The 16951-nt window shown below is 38.0% G+C and overlaps 2 protein-coding genes across 5 annotated transcripts in view; one reads left to right on the top strand and one right to left on the bottom strand.

The window, feature by feature from the left end:
* Positions 1-1488: 1488 nt before the first annotated feature.
* LOC146484773 (uncharacterized) lies at positions 1489-12298 on the bottom strand. Its single transcript, XM_085104194.1, has 3 exons — positions 12260-12298; positions 2426-2864; positions 1489-1661 (listed from the first exon to the last, which is right to left on the bottom strand). The coding sequence occupies exons 1-3, from the start codon at positions 12296-12298 to the stop codon at positions 1489-1491; spliced, it is 651 nt and encodes a 216-aa protein (XP_084960320.1).
* The window catches only part of LOC146484772 (uncharacterized), a 19892-nt gene continuing 9856 nt past the window's right edge, over positions 6916-16951 (top strand). Inside the window, exons 1-9 of one of the 4 annotated variants that reach the window (XM_085104211.1) lie at positions 6916-7021; positions 11498-11548; positions 12421-12529; positions 12816-12977; positions 13122-13199; positions 13547-13614; positions 13907-14063; positions 14717-14878; positions 15004-15081. In XM_085104211.1, coding sequence (XP_084960337.1) covers positions 12439-12529; positions 12816-12977; positions 13122-13199; positions 13547-13614; positions 13907-14063; positions 14717-14878; positions 15004-15081 — 796 coding nt within the window. In that variant the 5' untranslated portion in view covers positions 6916-7021; positions 11498-11548; positions 12421-12438. Of the gene's footprint in view, positions 7022-8131; positions 8199-11497; positions 11549-12355; positions 12530-12815; positions 12978-13121; positions 13200-13546; positions 13615-13906; positions 14064-14716; positions 14879-15003; positions 15082-16951 lie in introns of those variants that run through there. The other 3 variants (XM_085104210.1, XM_085104212.1, XM_085104213.1) reach the window with 3 other exon arrangements.

The raw sequence follows: 16951 nt of genomic DNA, 5'->3' as shown, positions 1-16951 counted from the left end.
CTAGACTTCGGCGTTTCATTTTTACCTCCAAAGATTCATTGTATGCTCTGTCACGTTTACCTTGATAATTTCGGTAACCTCTATTGTTTGGCGTTCCGTTGGTAGATTGAGGAAAGTTCCCCTGGATAATGAAATGCGGAAGTAACTGAATTGCTCGCTCGTAAACAAAGTTTTTAAAATAGTATTGCCAAGCTCTCATTTATGTAAAGTTGTTCCTATTCACCATTTCCTGTCGCTCTTTTAAATTTTTTCTGAGAATTGTAGTTAGGGATATTGCTTGCGTACAGAACGCCCGTTTTCTGGCTTCTAATCAAATCATTCTTCGGACATTACTTTGATACCCCGGATAAATAAAAATCGACATCCCGTGTTAATTATAATGTTTTGGTATAGAAGTTGTTGATTCTAGTCTAAAGGAACGACTTGGCAAGCAAAAGTAATTTTACAGCTTTAATGAGAGTTCATACTTTCTTTACAACTTGAATATAAAAAAGAGATCAGTCACAACCAACCATGAACCACAAAATATAACTGAATAATCAACTGGAATTAGTGAAAAGTTTCCGCCCCTTAAGAAGTCCTTCTTCTTGGAGTGTTTATTGGCCTTTGCCTGCCTGCAGGGCTCATCCTCGCTGAAAAAAAATCCTCCTAGGAGGTTTTCTGTAAGGCAAAAAAGAAAAGTTCAAGCCGAATCAGTTAAAATTCTCATACAGAATCCCTAAAAGGAAAGTTATTTGATATACTTGAAACTGTAGACTCCTATATTGAAGTGGAAACGATAATTGACCAAATGAAAAACTGATCATCCATGTCCTTCTCTTTGCTAGTATAATTTGATTCTCCTTTTCCTTTTTCACCTCTTATTTCATTATATTAATGAGAATAAAAAACTACATATAATTTACTTTAATTTTGATGCATAGCCTTATCTAAATCTGCGTTATTATGTAAAGTTAAGTTTTTCCGTTTTCTAGCATGTTTGTCAGTAATTTATTGTAATTTTTTTATCATTATGTTCTCGTGCTCGTCTTGTCCCACCTCGAATAGCTTTGTGGCTATTTGCGGGACAAGCCCCTTATATAATCTGAATTTGTAAATAAATTGTTGTTGTAAAAAAACAAAAAACAAAAACAAAAAAAAAACAGGAAACTTGGAGTAAACGCACACTGAAAGAGGGCAACTGAGGAAATTGAGACGGCAAACCGACCCTGAAAGCTGCTTATCTACGAATTTCTTCAACGCATGTAGTCTCCTGCATAAATTGCTTTCTTCTGGTCATTTACAGCATAGAAATGACAAACGGAGGAAAGGTACTTCGATCCGATGCACCCCTTTCATCTTCATATGGGAGCGCCCTCCCCCCCCTCCCCTTCTTCTCCGGCTTCTCCCTCATGGTCCAGTTCCCTCGTGGTTAATCGGCATACCCTTAATCATTCCTCAGTTTTGACGAGTTTTCTCTTAGCTAATCCCCATTCAGAAGTGTGCACCTTACACTTTGGGGACCGAAGAGAAGGAAGATGGCTGCTCATAGTATCGTTCAATGCACCTCAGTTTTTTCAGTAGGTAGCCAATGATCATGGACACAAATGTGACGGCGATTTTCAGTACAACCCAAAACAACATTGCATCCCACGGCATATCTCTGATCATCAGAAGGTAACCTAGGGAACAAAAATGGAAATCGTATCAGCTCTGGTTTTGCCGTCAGATAGCGTTTTATGTTGGGTAGAAGAACATGACGTATCCTCTCAATGATTGCATGGCGCATGCGCCGCACCTCTCCCTCTTTTAGGCTTATGGAGCACTACCCTCTCGTTTATTTTATTTTATTTTATTTTATTTTATTTTGCTTCGCCTACAGGCACAGGAAAAAGAAGGATAACAGCTCGCGTGTACTGACAGGGAGACCACAACATTTAAATCAATTGTAATGGACCCATTGTGAAACAACCCTGAATATAAAAACATCCAGAAACCACAGAACAGTTAAAATTAAACAACAAGTCAGCTGACGATCGAGGGTTAGAGCCATGTAACACACGACGCATATAGATTCCATGTGCGTGCTAGATAGACCTACAGAAAGTCTGGATTAATTGGAAAAATAAGAGATTAAATGAAAAGAGCCGAACTGAACTGAATATAGAATTCAATGGATTGGGTTGGATTCAACTGAGCTGGATTGAATGGATTTAACGGCCAGAAGATGTATTAGGCTGAAATTACCGACTGTTTTTCCAACCCATGAATGAAATCTTCAGCATTCAATCGGGATGACTCAGAATTAGACATTTTTTTTTAAATTTTACAGCAGCTAATGTTGGGTCACTATCCTGATCAATGGCCCTGTTTCTATATTACAGTCCGGTTCTGTTTCTGTAGCGAAATAAATATATGATGCAGACTTTACAAGTTGTTCACTCACCCTCGATGTGATCTGTATATACCATCACAGCAAAATCCCTCAAATAAATCAATCCATTTATCGCTATCCGCGACAATTTCCATCCAAAATCCAAGGCCATATCCACCCCAACCTTTCCTCCATCAAACACTTCATCTGCCAACCAGTTCCCAGTTTCAATTGTTGTTTCCACAATTGACATTCCTGTCCCTACAACCATCGTTCCAAAATTCAATACTTTCACAGTAACCATCTTTCCCGTGTTCCAACCCTTTCCTGTCATCAATCTTAACCCGTACAACACTTTTCTTGCCGCGAATCCTCCTTGTTTCTTTACCGAGCGAGCTAAAGACCAAACTTTCGAGATGAAGTCAGGAACCCTTGGTTTGCAGGTGCCATTGTTGATTCGTGGGCTGGTTGTATGACGGGGGACTAAAGGACACGTTCCAATGCTGTGGATCTAAAAATGGCAAATCAGAGAAAAAAATGCCATTATAGTCTCAATGGCAGACTGTGAAGGTATTAAATACGGCGGAGTTTTTATAAGCAGCTGACTGACTGATTAACTAACTGATTAGTGGTTCTGACTTGTTGATTGATTCAATTGACTGATTGATTGATTGATCGATCGATCATTTTAATGGTCCGTAGGTTGGTCGGCAGGTTCGCTCTTTGACTGACTGACTGACCGACTGACTGACTGACTGACTGACTGACTGACTGATTGACTGACTGGCTGAATGACTGATTGACTGATTGACTGACTGAATGACTAATTGATTGATTGACTGACTGCCGGACTGACTGACAGACGGACTGATTGACTTACTGACTGATTGACTGACCGATTGACTGACTGACTGACTGACTGACTGACTAATTGACTGACTGACTGACTGACTGACTGACTGCATGACTGACTGACTGACAGACTCTGAATCTCTGTCACAGTAGCTCTAACAATGCGCCATAAGTACTATCCACCACTGAGCAGTGGTACTGAGGGTATATTAATGACTTGTCACTTACTGTATTTGGAAAACGTATTATATATTATCATTTCAATTTATTAGTGCCGAGTTACGTGTGGATCAGAAGAATGCCAACAAATGCTTTCTTAACTAAGATAAGAATAAAAGAAAACCCCAACTGCTCCGGAAAAACTCATACACCTTTTCTGGTCCTGCACCAAAACGGCACTCTTCTGGGAGAGCATCATAACACGATTAAAACTCTGTCAAATTATTCCCGATACGGCTACTCTGCAGACATGACGGTTTCACTAGGCCTGAGATCAGACTCCTCTAAACTTGAACGCCAGATCAACTTTTTTTCCTTATTTCCAGGTACTATATCTGGCTCTGCAAAACAAAAAAATCTATACCTCTATTGCAAGGATTTCTCAAATACCTAAAGACAATTTACAGCATACAAGTACAAGCAGAACCAAACAATTTTCTACGCAAACAATCGCCATTCTTACACGATATCACCTAGAATCTATCGTTTCAATTATAGCGTTATTCCCAACGCCCCTAATATTCTCTATGCCCTTCATCCATTAGCTTCTCCTGCCTCAATAATGCCAATTATCTTACAAACAAGTTTCTTCCGAGGCAAATATGCACTTAAAGCATAAGAAACTTGAGAATGTTTGTAATCAAGTTAAGTAGTCGGGGATGACTCATCCTCAATAAATTGGACATTATTATATGAAGTTAAAAATAACTAGCATAACTTACATAAGAAGTGTGTTTAAAGTTAGTAGTGTTACGCTAATGCAAGAAATATTATTTTTGTAAATAATGTTAGTATTGTAAGCAATGTTAGTGTTGTAAATAATTCGTGGTATTTAAATAAAGGAAAAAAAAAAGAGTTAAATGTGAAAAAGTTTCTAAAAGTCGACTAATAACTTTTTTCCTGTTTTGTTAGTTGTTATAATTAGGGCAGGGTGTGCCAACGACATTAATTTGCCACTGATTGCTGGCTATAGGAAACGAAGATTTTAAGTAAAGCATTCTCGGTCATACGTCTGAGATTACCAGAGACTCAGAGAACAGGATCAGTTATAGCTTAACCAGCGAGCCAACTATCCAAGTAAGCAAGCAACTAAGGAACTAACGATTCAACTAAAAAACAAACAAACAAACAAAACAGTTTTATACTTAAATAAAGTTATTAAAGCAAAATTTATGCGACAAATATAGGGATTGTTACAATCGGCTGGTCAGAATTGTCAGCTGTCTCCTTCTCAAGTGGGTTATGGTGGAGGAATATTTGTACCAAGTAAATCAACTATCTTATGGGGGACGAGACAAATGGCCAAGTTAATACGTCGCATTTCAGTCGAATATAATGCAGACGAAGTTAATAGAAGAAATTAAATTCGTTGGTAAAGCGACGTATGAGACCGTTCGTGGAATTCAATTCGTCCAGACGTTTTACCCGTGTTGGGCAGACGAACAAAACCTCTGAAAAGCGTGTAATTTTAGAAGTTCAGACGCATCGAATTTAATGCATAAATTTGAAAAAAAAAATAAATAAATAGAAAACAAAACTGAAACTCTATAACCATATTTTAAACCTAAACTTTGTAGCTAAGACCAATTTTTGGTTTGACGGCCATTTTGTTTGCGTGTTATACTAGTTTTTGTGTTAAATATGTATATTGAGCGGTTTTAAATTGAGTGCTGAAACACCAAAAGGAAAGTAATTACTTTATCCAATCACAACAGACTCAAACAGCGCAATGAACCAATCAGAACTCGAAGCGAATACATGTAACCGGCGCCAAACGCGGGAAAAAGCGTGCGAGCGAGGCAGGATTGGTTTTGCTTCTTATTGGTTAAGAAAAGTGACGCGGGTTATTTTTTTTTTAACCAATCCTAGAGCGAAGCTAGGAATCAAAATTAAAGCAAGCGCGAAATTACTTTCACCCTCTAATAAAATACACTAATTAAGAATAAGGCTATTAAAATAGTCGTATTCTTTATTGAAGTATTGAAAAAAATTTTATCGTTTTTAAATAAATGTTATTTTTTTATTTTTTTAAGTATTTCGAGGCGCGCAGAACGTATGCGCAGTAACAAAAGATGGCACCGTCCTTAATAAGGGAGATTGAAATCTACGTCCAAAATTCGCATTTTTCTCAACTAGTTTTTATTTTTATTTTTTTTATTTTTTTTTGCAAGAAAGACCTGAAGACGATTTAATGACCGCTATTTCTCGAATGGTATTTTTACGCGGGATGCCCTGAGGGCAGCCCATGTCTAAATTGGGCTCGGTATCTTTTTTTCCTTCATAGTAGCATCAAATCTGCACATTAATTTATTCATTTAGCTGTGCTCTCTCCCAGAAGGGGTCTATTGTTCTGGTTGTCTTCAACAAAAACGGCTCAATTGAAATACAATATCGGCGCGCATATCACAGTTTAAACGGTATTCGATAGTCATGCAGAGTTTGCATAGAGGTACGCAGCAATCAAGAGAGAGACAGAAACAGACAGATGACTGTGAAATCAGCCTTTTTTACATTTAACTTGCTCGTTTGAAAGGTTTGTGGAAAGGAGACATAGGAGACATAGGAAACCCAGGTGCGATCGTTTTAGTCAATGCGTGACGGGCCAAAAGAAGGAGAGCAAAATCAGTCAAATGACAAGTGACCAACAGTGATCCGATCTCTTCTTTCTTCAACAAATTGTTACTGAACCTGATCCCATAGTCTTTGATCCCAAATCACATGGCTGTGATGTCCGATTCCCCTCATCTTGTTCTCATCTCAAAAGCGAAGGAAATCGAGAGAGAAAAACAACGTAGGAGGGCAGCATGAATTAGGAGGCGAAAAGGCTTTCGTTGTCAATTTTTGTTATCTTACGCGGGGGCGCTAAAAAGGGGGAAGGTAGAAGGGAATGGCTGGCTCTTCACGCGCTCCTCACGCACTTTGCGTACGGCGTGTGATTCCCGCTTCCTTTCCCCTTCCTGGGTTAACTTGCTGAAGCTTCCCACGGACTGCACGTGTGCTCTTGTTCCCTCTTCCTTCTTCTTCTTCTTAGCGTTTGCCACGCAGACTAAGTTTGTGTTTGTTTCAGTCGCTTAAGCCAACTTGAATTTCAAGCGGCTGTATTAATGGCGAAAATTTATCAAGAAAATGATACTTGGGGGGTCGAAAAGTGGTCGTTGCTCGTATCATCGACGAGGCCAAATTATTAACTTCTTGTTTCGGCCACGATAAAATAGGCAATACTGAGTATCAAAATATAGATATCATTTCTTTATCAATTGCTTATTTTTCGATACCAGAAGACACTATACACGTGACCGTTGTCAGAACGCCATCCGTTCTGCACGTATTGTGAGCCTATGGTTTAGTTTTGGGTGGGGCAGTAATTCACTGTTGACAGGGAATATTTACTCAGCCAACGCCCTAAGTTTCCATCGCTGCCCTCCGTGACGCTTGTTACAATTAATTTTTGAGCCATGACGTCGTAACATGTGACAAACCGATTTCGGTTTTTTAGAATGAAGATACCATTGACCACAAATACCGTTCCGAGTTTTTCAAATTCACTTTTCAAATTTATCAGTCCACCATACAGTGTCAAGACAACAATATTTTGAGGTAAGAATAGGTATAAGACTATATACTGTACCTGGGCTGTATATCTTATGTAATTGAAATGTTTAGAGAAGAAGGACAGTACCAACACAGTAAGACAAACTCTGAGCGATAGGGTTTTGCCGTGTACGGATCTTTTAGTTTCTGTGTTTTTCTTGTGTCTGACTGGTTACGGAAAAAGTGAGATAACGTAGATTGATTCAATCGTAGAGAGTACTTTTTTTATAAATTGAATAAATAGGATGTTAATTTCTCGTACAATTGCAACAGTAACAATTGGTAGAACGTATCGATATAAAGGGAGAATATACGAGCAGAGAATATCATCAAGAGGAATTGTATTTTTCATCAAATGTTATCGAGTACTGATCAGTATAATGTTGACGGTTGAGTCGGTTAACTAAACAGTTCCTATTCGTGATACTTTCCCGGATCTCGAGAAAATACTTCTAAAATTATTCAACCACAAAATAAATAATTTTGACGCATGAGGCCGTAAAACATGATTGACTGGTTTCAGTTTCTTGCATGTTGGACCGTTATAAAGCAAGAGATGGCGAAATGAGTACAAGCTCTAAACCTTGTGTTACATGGCAACAGGGTCAAAAAGGTGTATTTCTGTTAGAGAGTTTTGCTCTGCATATGGAAGTCTCATCGAATTCTGCGCGAATATTATTTTACCCGAAACTGGATGAAATTTGCATGTTAGCCAACTATTTATAAATTTAGATTTAGATTAAGACTAGTGACTTCGTGGACTCTTGTTTCCTGGATTAGAAATTCTGAAGAAGAATTTACATTTCGAATAACAAATAGGGCAGACAACTGTCATTAAAAACTCCAAGGATTTTGCACGCCAAAGTTATCTACGGTTGAAATTTCTGGGCAAGTACAAGAAGCTTTTCCGCTTTTCAAGTTTCTTCAAACTAACTTGCAGCAGCACATTTTATAGCTTGGGTAGAACTCAGTCAGATATTTAGCCAACCAGTTTCCTTTCAATGTGTCCTTGTGACGTTTGTTACAATGCCTTTTACACGGATGACAGATCGTTTACGTGATCAACTTATTTCGGTTTCTTAGATTGAAAATATATTTCCTCATTTTTTATGTGAGATTTGTAGAATGAAATGACTCCTGATTTCTGATCCGCAACACATTGTAGAGACACTTAAAGTTTGAGGTAAGCACAGCTAAAACTGGCACAATTTTTATGTTGACCGTATGGCTTATGTAATTTGACAGTTTAAAGGAGGGGGGTGAACAGTGCAGTTTGACAATATCGATCGTTTTGTTTTATTTTCGGAGCCGAAAGATGAACTTCGTCTAGACTGTGCAAATTTTTTAATTTATCTGAAACTGGATGCAATAGCAACTTCATGGACTCTTGTTTCTTGAGTTAGAAACTGCTTGAAGAAGTTTAATCCAAGACAAACTTTACCGCTCTGGCCCATCTGTGGTTTACCAAAAGCAAACTTATATCTTTTCAGTTAAAAAGTAACAAGCTGACGTGCAAATGAATGACTTAACTTCCCTGAATTAAACAAAACTATCTGCCAAGTAAAATGCTACAGCAACACTCAGTTTTTTAGAAGACATTATTTTTAAATAACTCAAACTTTCGAACTGAGTTGGAACTTTTCGCCTTTGCCGGAATAAACCAGAAATAGAATATGAATTTTAATTTTGGGTCCATATTGAATGTTGATCTTGGATTTTGTTTCGGTTACACCGAAAAGGATTTCTTGATACGTCAACTTGTTTTTTCCACAGTATAATTTCTGATATCAGGGTTCTAAACGCATGCCTCCATGACTTCGTTTGTGGTAGATTAAGCCTTGGGAGAAACTAAGTGAAAGTCGTTAATTCCATAGCCAACGCCCTAGATTCCATCTGTGTCCTCTGACTCTTGTTCCAATATATTTTTGACCAATGACGTCTTAGAAGTCGATAAGATGATTTTCTTGCTTTCTTGAAATAAAGATCTAGTTGCGTGATTTTGATATTCTCTTTTCTCTGTAGAACATGCGTTAAAACAAATCACGGGAAAACTCTTCATTTGTAAAAACAATGTAAAGACACTTTAAGAGTACGGGAAGGACATTTATAATTGAGATTGTTTGGTTATGTAATTTGATGGTTCGGAGAAGAAGGACAACAACAACACGACTTGAGAATTGTGCAACTTATTTTTTTCTGAAAATGAACGCAATAATAAATTTGTGGAATTTTTTTCCTGGGTTAAAACACTGATCAAGGAAGTATAGTCCCAAAATAGAAACATTGATGTCGTTTGTTTGACCAGAAGCAAATTTATGCGCTTTGAAATGAATTGAGAGAAACTCATATAAAAATGAATGAAAATTATTGCACATTGTTACTTCACCAACATTTCGGTAATGCCCAAATAACTTAAATTTTCTTGTGATGCTTTTGCAGTAAGACTTAGCCGTGCGGATTAGCAAAACGGTCTCTATTTGCAATCAGTCTTTGAAGTTTGTAGTTCGTATTAAATGACGTGCTCGTTCACATGAGTTTGGATTTGTTTTCATTGCGCAAAGAACGGATTTCCGAATACGATAAGTCTTTTCCTTCCACCGTAATTTCGGATATCATGAACTCATTAGCATTTATTATATAGACCCAAGTGTTTTCTGGAAAATACACCACTCGTAAAATTCATACGAAACTACATCCGGGACCCGAGTGGCGTATTTTCCATGTCCTCACTAGTGAGGATATTGATGACGTCATTTGCCGCTTTTCATGGTTGTTTATGCAAACAGTTGGCGAAAAATGGCGTGTGATAGATTCGTCTTTATAATAAAAAAATAAATTAATTAATTAAAAAAAATTACACGTTGGCTGCGCTCGTTCGTAAAATATTGTTTTTACCACTCGAAAATAAAATTCATATCTTCGCGCCGCGGTGTAATATCCTCTATTTATTTCTTCCTTTTACTTTGTCAGATTAATCCTGGATCAGAGCTTCATTAAGTTTCCATCACTGTCCTGCATGACTTGTTCTAAAATTATTGTTTTTGTTTTGGTTTGCTGTTTTTTGTTTTTTACCCAAATGACGTCGTAAAATGTGATAAATAATTCAGTTTCTTGGGACAAAAATGTTCTGTGATTTAAAGTTTCACTTTTCAATGTTGGATTTCGGTCTAATGGGATGAAAATATAGTAATTCCGTGTTTGTTTCGATCGTGAAGTGGCGACTGAAAAAAGAGATACAATCCGTAAAAAAAGTTGCTTTCCGCCTTTGTTTGGCTAAACAAATTTAGACTCTCTTTTTCACTGTACTGAGAGAAACTTATGCAAATCAGTGAGACTTATTAAATTTCTACAGCCTATTAGAACAACAACAAGAACAACAATGAGTTTTTAAGGAATTAGCCAGGAGAGAATGGTTAAGCAACTCAAATTTAACCTTTAACAAGTTTCCACCAAGATCAATCTGCTGCTTGCTTTAAATTTAATTTGTGGCCTGAGTTTTCCGCTTACATGAGTTTGTTTTGTTTTGATTACTGACACCAAGAGAGGATTTTGGAATAGGTTAACTTCCTACCTCCCACTGTAAGTTCTGATTTTATTAAATCGCTGGCTTATCTCGCTCTACCTTTGAATCTTTTGCCTGTTGACTAACATGCGACTTACGCTGTGAATTAAATAGGTAGAAACTAATATGGGTGGCGGATTAACAGGATTTCCATGCAGGATTATCGAGGTAGAAATTTCACAGAACGGCCGGGACGCCACTAAAACTTGTTAACAAGAAGCATCGCTCAATTCGTGTGTGAATGAGGTCAATAAATTTCATAAAAGTGAGAAAAGGGTGCGTCGAAACAGAGAAACAACTGGATTCGATTTCGCTTGACTGACACAAGACACCTAGCGTTGAATCAGGCTTTCGTTCTCCTTCTTGAGTACAGATATGCGCCTAACCGGTTACCAAAGGCCCTGAAAAATAGAAACTTAGGGAGTTGGTTGTGAAATATGTGAACTCAATATACACCGAAAGAAAAGTTCTTCTTGAGTAAAATTCATTTAAAACAACTGCATTATCTGCCTTAAGAATGTTCAATGTATAAGGAAACAAGCATAAAATTCCAATTTCCCGTCAACTGTGCGTTCTGTCCATCCTTCGGTGATCTTTGTCCCAACGATTCTGTTTTCGTTTTTCTTCTGACATCATGGAAGGAAAACACCCTACCGGTAGTTAGGAAGTCAAAATAAGAACGTGAAACAAGCCTTTTTGTTCTCAAAAAATGTGTCCTTTATCTGAGTCGCGATTGTGAAGTGTTCATTTTCAAAATTATCCTGTAATAGAAACTCCCTACTCCACCCTTCACAAACCCACACACTTACCCCTGAGTGTCATTTGTTTTGTCCTTGAGGCTGTGAGAATGTTTTGTCTCTTTTAAACGTAACTGTCTTGTACTTCATACTGATCTTGGCGTGCAACATTTTCTGTTGCAGCCGGCCACCTTGGAAAATCACATGATGTAAACTATACATTGGGCTTCTCAGGTAGGTATTAATTTTGTCCTCCGTATTCAATTTTTTCCTAATAAGCCAGACTGGCATAAAAATATGAGCCGCTTATTTTCACTCTTTCAAGACCGGGCTTTTTGGTCTCTTGGGGCTGGGGGTTAAGCGGATTTCCCTCCCTCCCCCACCTTCTCCCCCTTCATAACTATGGAGTATTTATACTGTGGCATTGTAGCTTGGAGGATGAACAGCGCTTTTCCTTTTGAGGTCCGAAAGAAGGTGATGACCGATTGGCTCAGTTGGTTGAGCATCGGTCTACCGTGCGGGAGGTCCTGGGTTCAAACCCCGGCCGAACCAACACTCAGGGTCTTTAAAAAACTGAGAAGAAAGTGCTGCCTTTGTAATGACATCTGCAAAGGGTTACACTTTCTAGTCTTCGGATAAGACTAGAAGCAGAGACTAGTCTCGGATAAACCATAGGCCCCTTCTCACAACACTTCAATGTTCATAACTCTGTGGGAAGTTTAAGAACCCAGACACTAATCGCAAAGAGTACATAGAGTTCCCGGTATGCTGGTTTGGGCTTTGTGCTATTTCATGGGCTGGGTGGGTTGGATGAGGTCTCTAATGGACTAATAGCGGCTGCCAGCGGCACGTATATATGCTGATGTCCGACCTCATCCTTGCAGTGAAGCAATGTAAACCGCATTTGAATATGAAAATGCGGTAAATAAATACCATTACCATTACCATGACATAGACATAACGTGATTTCCAGAAGGCGGTCATCTTGCATTTGTTTATTTTTTCTTGCTTGGTGTTTTTCTTTTCATACGAACATTTCAGTTTTGTCTTTGAATACAACAACAATGACTGACAAAGTAATGAACGTACAAACATTCAATCCCTAGGCTGAACTCCAAGCATTCATGGCGAGGAGTCCAACTAAAGTTGCAAGTGAGAGTGACGTCACTCCAGTTGGTGAAGATAAACTGGATTTTGATGACAACACTTTGAGAGGTGAGAAAAAACATATGATGAGATGATTTTTGTTAGTATATCTTCTTTTACCACATATGGTATTTTGATTCCCGTAATAACTCACTCCCCACATTTCTTTTCTTCGAAGCCCGGGTGTGCCACTGTCACCAGTTCCAAGCCCCGTTGATATACCTCGGTTGTAAGCCCACCTATCCCCAATCTCGACCAAACTCTCGCGAAGCTGTTGAAGTGAAGGGCTTACAATCAGATTTTGGGTGATACGAGTAATATCCAAGTCTTTTTAATTGCTAAATTTGATTTTTAGCGATAGCAGAGGTTTACAATAATGAAGGTCATGAGAGATACGAAGAGGAAGATCTCAGCAACGCCATACACTTCTACACAGAGGGAATTCAAGTGAACTGTAAGGATGAAGAACTGAAGGCCGAACTGTGCAGCAACAGGGCGGATGCATATTTCTGTTTAGGTAAGATCTTTTTATATTTTAAGGTTTTGCTTAACTTAACAGTGTTTTAGCATCGCAAATTTAACGAGTACTTTAATTAGAAACCTCATTATTTAATGTACTACCTCTCCATTTATTTATCTTTCTGTATCTATCCCTATACAGGAAATTATGAAGATTCATTAAGGGATGCAAAACTTGCCACTGGTTTCCAGCCACTGTTTATCAAAGCGATCGTGAGAGGTAAGATTTCTGAAGAATAAAACTCCTTTATCGTGGCGACGGTTGTTTGTAGTTAAAAATTTTTCGCTTAATGTTACGTTCGTTGAAAAGTTACTTAGTTTGTATTTATAGCGGATTAAATAAAGCGTCATAAAGTTTAATACTAATTACATAGATGACAGATATAAAATTTAAGTATTCTGACGTAAACTGTCACATTTGCGAATACAGTCTTCTTGCAGCTAAGATTACCCGGGATAATACACCGAGGATGTCCTTAGAAGTGCCTGCTGGTATAGTATTTAATTATACCATCTACCCTGTTTTCAATAAAAAATATGCGAAATTACATTATTCTCTTTTATTAGGGGCAAGTGCCTGTGTTGAGCTGAGCCAATTTGAGGAGGCCATCACGTGGTGCGAAAAAGGATTAGCCGTATCCTTCATTGCACAAAGCTACAACGAAAAATATTGACCAGATTCAAACTTTATTACGAAGCCTCATTCCTGTTACTGCGCACAAAATCAACACTGATTAGAACAAATGATTTCTTTGATTCTCTATGACAATTGCAATGCTATTATTTCTCTTAAATTTCGAAAGAGTAAACAAACTGACAAGAAATTAAGACGCCTTACCCGTTTGACCTGGTGTCGTTAGTTTGACGGTTTTGGCAACCATTGATAACTTTTACAACCTACGTCTTACAAATCTTGACATATGTAAGATTGACAAAGACAACCAGAAATTATTGGAATTAAGGAGCCGATCTGTGAAAGAACAGAACAGGCTACAAGATGGAGGCAAAGAGGGCAATGCAAATGAATATGACGTCACAGCTGCTGCTGAGAAAACACTGGATAATGATGAATCCAACTTAAGAGGTGAGGAGTTTTCAGTAATCATCACTTATGGTCTTTGAGGAGTTATAGATCCCAGACGTACTAGTTCTTGGGCCGAGTGTTCAGTATTTATGGTTTGGAAGCACACCCATTTTCTTATTGGTTTGGATTATTTTTGAACCGATTTGAGACGGTCTTCCAAGTTTTGGAGAAACCGAGAAATCCAAGATAGAGGTTGTGAAGAATTAATGACGTTACTGGCCCACTGTTATTTGAAGTCATCACCCCATTTTGTGGACGTCAAAGGAGATAGTTTTCATAATTGCGACATACCCTGCTGGTTTTATTCTCATAGCCTTAATGCTCTTGATCGTTAGAAGTAGAAGCAGAACCGACCCCCCCCCCCCCCCCCCGCCCCAGACTGTGTAGGGAAATTGAGGCAATTTTTTAAGAGTTTATGCTGATTAAAACACCTGCAGTACGACGTAAAGATTTTCGTTATACTAGGTAGGCCACAGTTCATCATAACCTTGGGTAAGCTACTTTACTGGTAAAACTCATACATCGGTTTTAATAAAGTCATTTTTGAAACTTTATTCACAAAATAACAGGTTCCAAGTTTAGACAAGCTAAGTATGATTATTATTATGATTCTTATTCATTCATAAGAAAGCCTTTTATTTTCTTCAATTTAGCAATAGCAGAGCTGTTCAAGAATGACGGTAATGATGAATTCAGGAGGAAAGATTTCAGAAATGCCATATTTCTTTACACAAAAGGAATAAAAGTCGATTGCAAGGATCAAGAACTGAAAGCCAAACTGTACAACAACAGGGCAACAGCTCATTTTATTCTGGGTGAGGAGAAGTTTTGACCCTTTCATCATTTGTCAAGTTAATGTATCACCAAAGAAGTTAAGAGTGGTTAAGTTAGTGGTACGCTCGTCAACACAGTAGATAACTTTTCATTGATTTTCACGCAGGCAACTTCCATGATTCACTGAATGATGCAAAGGCTGCCACTGACTTACAACCGTCTTATGCCAAAGCGATTGTAAGAGGTAAGAGTCACCTAAGGGGACGGTGAAAAATTTGATTTAAAACTTACAGCTAAGGTATGCTTTGTCAAGTTTCCGTCACTTGACAGATGAATATAGCCATTCTTTATTAGCTTATCACAACAATAATGGTATCCCAAATATGCCAAACATTGGTGAACAAGATATTGTCAATAACTCAAAACAATAGGTTAACATAGCAAAAGTATGACCTATTAAAACACCCTTAATTTTACCGTTTATTGGTTATAACTGGAAAACGAACTTTTTTTAACAAAAATTTTTAATTGCACTTTTTTTGCCTTTGGATTACTGTATCATCCCGTTACTAACTGTACCCCATTTGAGTTGGCACAAATCTAAAAACTTTCAGCACCTGTGCATGGCGCAGCGACTGGCGCTGTACTTAATGGAACTGTTAACAAAACATCTTGAAACAAGACCATTGCATTGTACACGTTTATACACATCTATATCAGTTTCTAACCTTGAACGGGTTATGACCTCGTTATTTTAACATGAAACTAATTCTTTTCCTACTTAACAACTGTAATAGGTAGATATCTGAAGGAGGGAGGCCATACTTTCCGTCACATCCCATTCCTGGCAACATAATGTAATTTATATCGATTCATGACTCTACGGAACGCTAACTCTGCTTGAAGTCGCACTAGTTTGCTGAAGAATGCGTAATAAATCTAAACACATGAATTGGATGAATTTGGTTTTATGTGACAACAACAGTCAATATTTGCAACCCCGTTTTTGGCCTAAAATCCTGATACATATTCGTTCGCGTAGGCAAATCATAACCGCAAGGATCAATTTATAGTAAGCTTCTGCGCACTGAAGAGAAAGCTACCGCTAAACCTCTGATCTTTTTAAAAATCATAAATCTTAGACACAAACCAAAAACTTCCTTTATGAAAAATCATGAACTGGAACAGCACAGCAACAGTAAAACATTTTGAACTGAAACAGAACTACAGTAAATTCCCGCTATCCCAAACAGAAAGCAGTTTCCGTAGATTACTGTTTAAACCCTGCATTCCTAATATTCTCTTTACTATTGTCACATATTCCTTGTGATAAAAGTTAGGAGAATTTGCTTGGTTTTTTTTTCCTCAACATGACATTTTATTACAATACATAACACTTTTGGGTTAAATGCTAATTTCACAAACCCACTTCACTTACGGTGTATGACATTTGCAGACTGCAGACTGCAGACCGCAGACTGCAGACTGCAGACTGCAGACTGCAGACTGCAGACTGCAGACTGCAGACTGCAGACTGTAAAATAATAGCCCTATAACACTGTATACTTTCGAAAATTCTCAGACACCGCAATAATTTATTTAGGGGCGAGATATTATAAGCCTAATAAATCTCTAAGATTTTGGTTTTCACACTGAATACGCGCATTACTCATTAAATAACCAGCATCACTTTAAGAATTATACTAAAACTACCCACTGGAGCCTTTACATGATGTTATTTCCTTCGCGAAAAAACATTGCTTTGGTGCGTGTCAACACGAAATGGTTCTGCGAGCGGTGCGGATCGAGCGGATAGCATCTATTACACATGGTTTCTCATTCACAGTATTTAGATTCCTTCCACATCACAAATACGGCCGACGATTTATTTCCGGCAGGGTTTAGTTCTTTTCTGGTATATTCTAACATTCCACAGCCAAATTGCTCAAACAAATCGGATGTCAATATCCCACCGCATTCCGAACTTTCTTTGCTGAAGAATTACTTAATAGACAAGTATTAGTCGGCTACTTGTTATTATCATACAACGATAACCTATTAAGAAGAAAAAGAAAGAATCGTACCTTGAATCCGTCGAAGCCATTTCTTATGAA

Source organism: Pavona decussata, unplaced genomic scaffold (genome assembly GCF_977016875.1).
Source record: "Pavona decussata unplaced genomic scaffold, jaPavDecu1.1 SCAFFOLD_29, whole genome shotgun sequence".
Classification (NCBI taxonomy): Eukaryota; Metazoa; Cnidaria; class Anthozoa; order Scleractinia; family Agariciidae; genus Pavona; species Pavona decussata.
Note: the sequence above shows the minus strand (reverse complement) of the source record. Positions and strands in the feature narration are given on the sequence as shown.